General features: G+C 44.5%; 1 protein-coding gene across 2 annotated transcripts in view; it reads left to right on the top strand.

Moving 5' to 3' along the window:
* Window positions 1–1561, top strand: part of SMARCAD1 (SWI/SNF-related, matrix-associated actin-dependent regulator of chromatin, subfamily a, containing DEAD/H box 1) — a 100510-nt gene that overhangs the window by 45847 nt on the left and 53102 nt on the right. For both annotated transcript variants that reach the window (XM_019526316.1, XM_019526315.1), the window contains exon 4: window positions 1429–1492. In XM_019526316.1, the coding sequence (XP_019381861.1) occupies window positions 1429–1492 (64 nt within the window). The remainder of the gene's footprint in view (window positions 1–1428; window positions 1493–1561) is intronic.

The following is a 1561-nucleotide window of genomic DNA, read 5'->3' as shown; positions in this document are numbered from 1 at the left end:
CAGCAGGGGCTGGGTTCGAGGTGGGCAGCAGCACTGGGAGGGGGCTATGTAGGGGGCTGCAGCCACCCCAAATTTCACCATAGCCTCCCCACAGCCCCCCATCCCAGCACGAGTGCAGCCCTAACTCTCTTCCTACTGCCTGGGTGGAGGCAGGGTGTTGAGCTAGGGCTGGGCTCAGAGCAGGTGGCGACAGCTATGGGAGGGTGTACGGGAAGGTTGTGGTGAAATATGGGGTGGCTGCAGCCCCCTCTGTAGCCCCCCTCCTAACTCTGTTGCCTGTCCTGAGCCCAGCCCCCACTGAGAACAGCCCAGCACAGCCCCAACTCCAGGCCGCACTCTCTGCCCTGCACAGATGTGGGGGCATGCTCCTGTGCCCTCCTGGGGTGCGCGCAGCAGTGGGAGCTACCCCCCACAACCCCCAGACAAGCCATGGCTCTGTCCCACACCTCACACCACCCCAGCTGTGCAGCACCTGCTTCAGCCCCTGCCCCCTCCATCCCTCCCTCACTGCAGGGGAGATGCGACATTCCAGCTGGAAGATGGTAACCTGCAATGCCTTTATTAGAATCAGTCTTCAGGGTAGAATGGCAGTACACCGTGCAGTAGTAGTCAGGAAAATGTCTTTAAATAGTTTTTGCCTTGTAAATCTGCTTGCTTCTCTGATTCAGTCATATCTGCAAATTTTCTTTAATAAATACCTTAACTGTTTTTTGGTATTCATGTTAGCTGAGAGCTGCTGTTTTCACTGCATATCAGTGGAGCTGGATTCACTGTCATTGCCTGTTTAAAATCTAAGGGGAGGCTTTTCTTTAAAATTATATTTGTAACCATCAACTTCCTTGTAAGTGCAGCTCTTTGCCAGAAGTCTGTATGGTCAATTAGTTTGTGCTTAAAGATACTTCTAAAAGAAGGATAGAGAAGAGACAAGAACCTCCTTCCAAGATTAAGGAAGAAGCATACTTAAGTTCCTAAAGTAGTATATGACAGGATCCAGGAAGTCAACTGGTATGAACGACTTAAGCACAAAATGACAGTAAAATAGTTAATTCTGTGGAAGAACCATCTATTTAAATTGAATTTTAAGCTTTCATTGATGGGATTGTAACAAGGTAAGTATTACTTTGTTTGTATTATAAGCGTAAATGTTGATTGCTTGTACGTGTAAAATACAAGGTAAGGGGCAAGTCATAGTTATAGTCTCTAAAAGCTTTGTTTCGGTACAGTATTTTTAAGCACTTCAAAAGAAAAGTGACATCAATAGTCAGCCTAGCTAATGACTTCATATTACTTGTGTTCTTAAAACTTTCTGTTCATGTTTAAGAAACAAAACCCCAAAACAGTAAATTAATAGTTTTTGTTGCTATTTACTAGCTTGTTTCTGTTTAGTTTGATTATACCGTGCTAACATTTTTTGTTTTTAATTCCTAGTTGATAAAATCAACGCGCACAATGGACGAAGCAATAGCTGCTGCTTTGACGCACAGTGATGAAGGTATGCAGTAATCTTCACCAAATATGTCTTATTCAGGAAAGATTTTTTTTTTTTTTTTTTTTTTCCCCC

This window comes from Gavialis gangeticus, unplaced genomic scaffold (genome assembly GCF_001723915.1).
Source record: "Gavialis gangeticus isolate Ggan-Ray unplaced genomic scaffold, GavGan_comp1, whole genome shotgun sequence".
Lineage (NCBI taxonomy): Eukaryota > Metazoa > Chordata > Crocodylia > Gavialidae > Gavialis > Gavialis gangeticus.
Note: the sequence above shows the minus strand (reverse complement) of the source record. Positions and strands in the feature narration are given on the sequence as shown.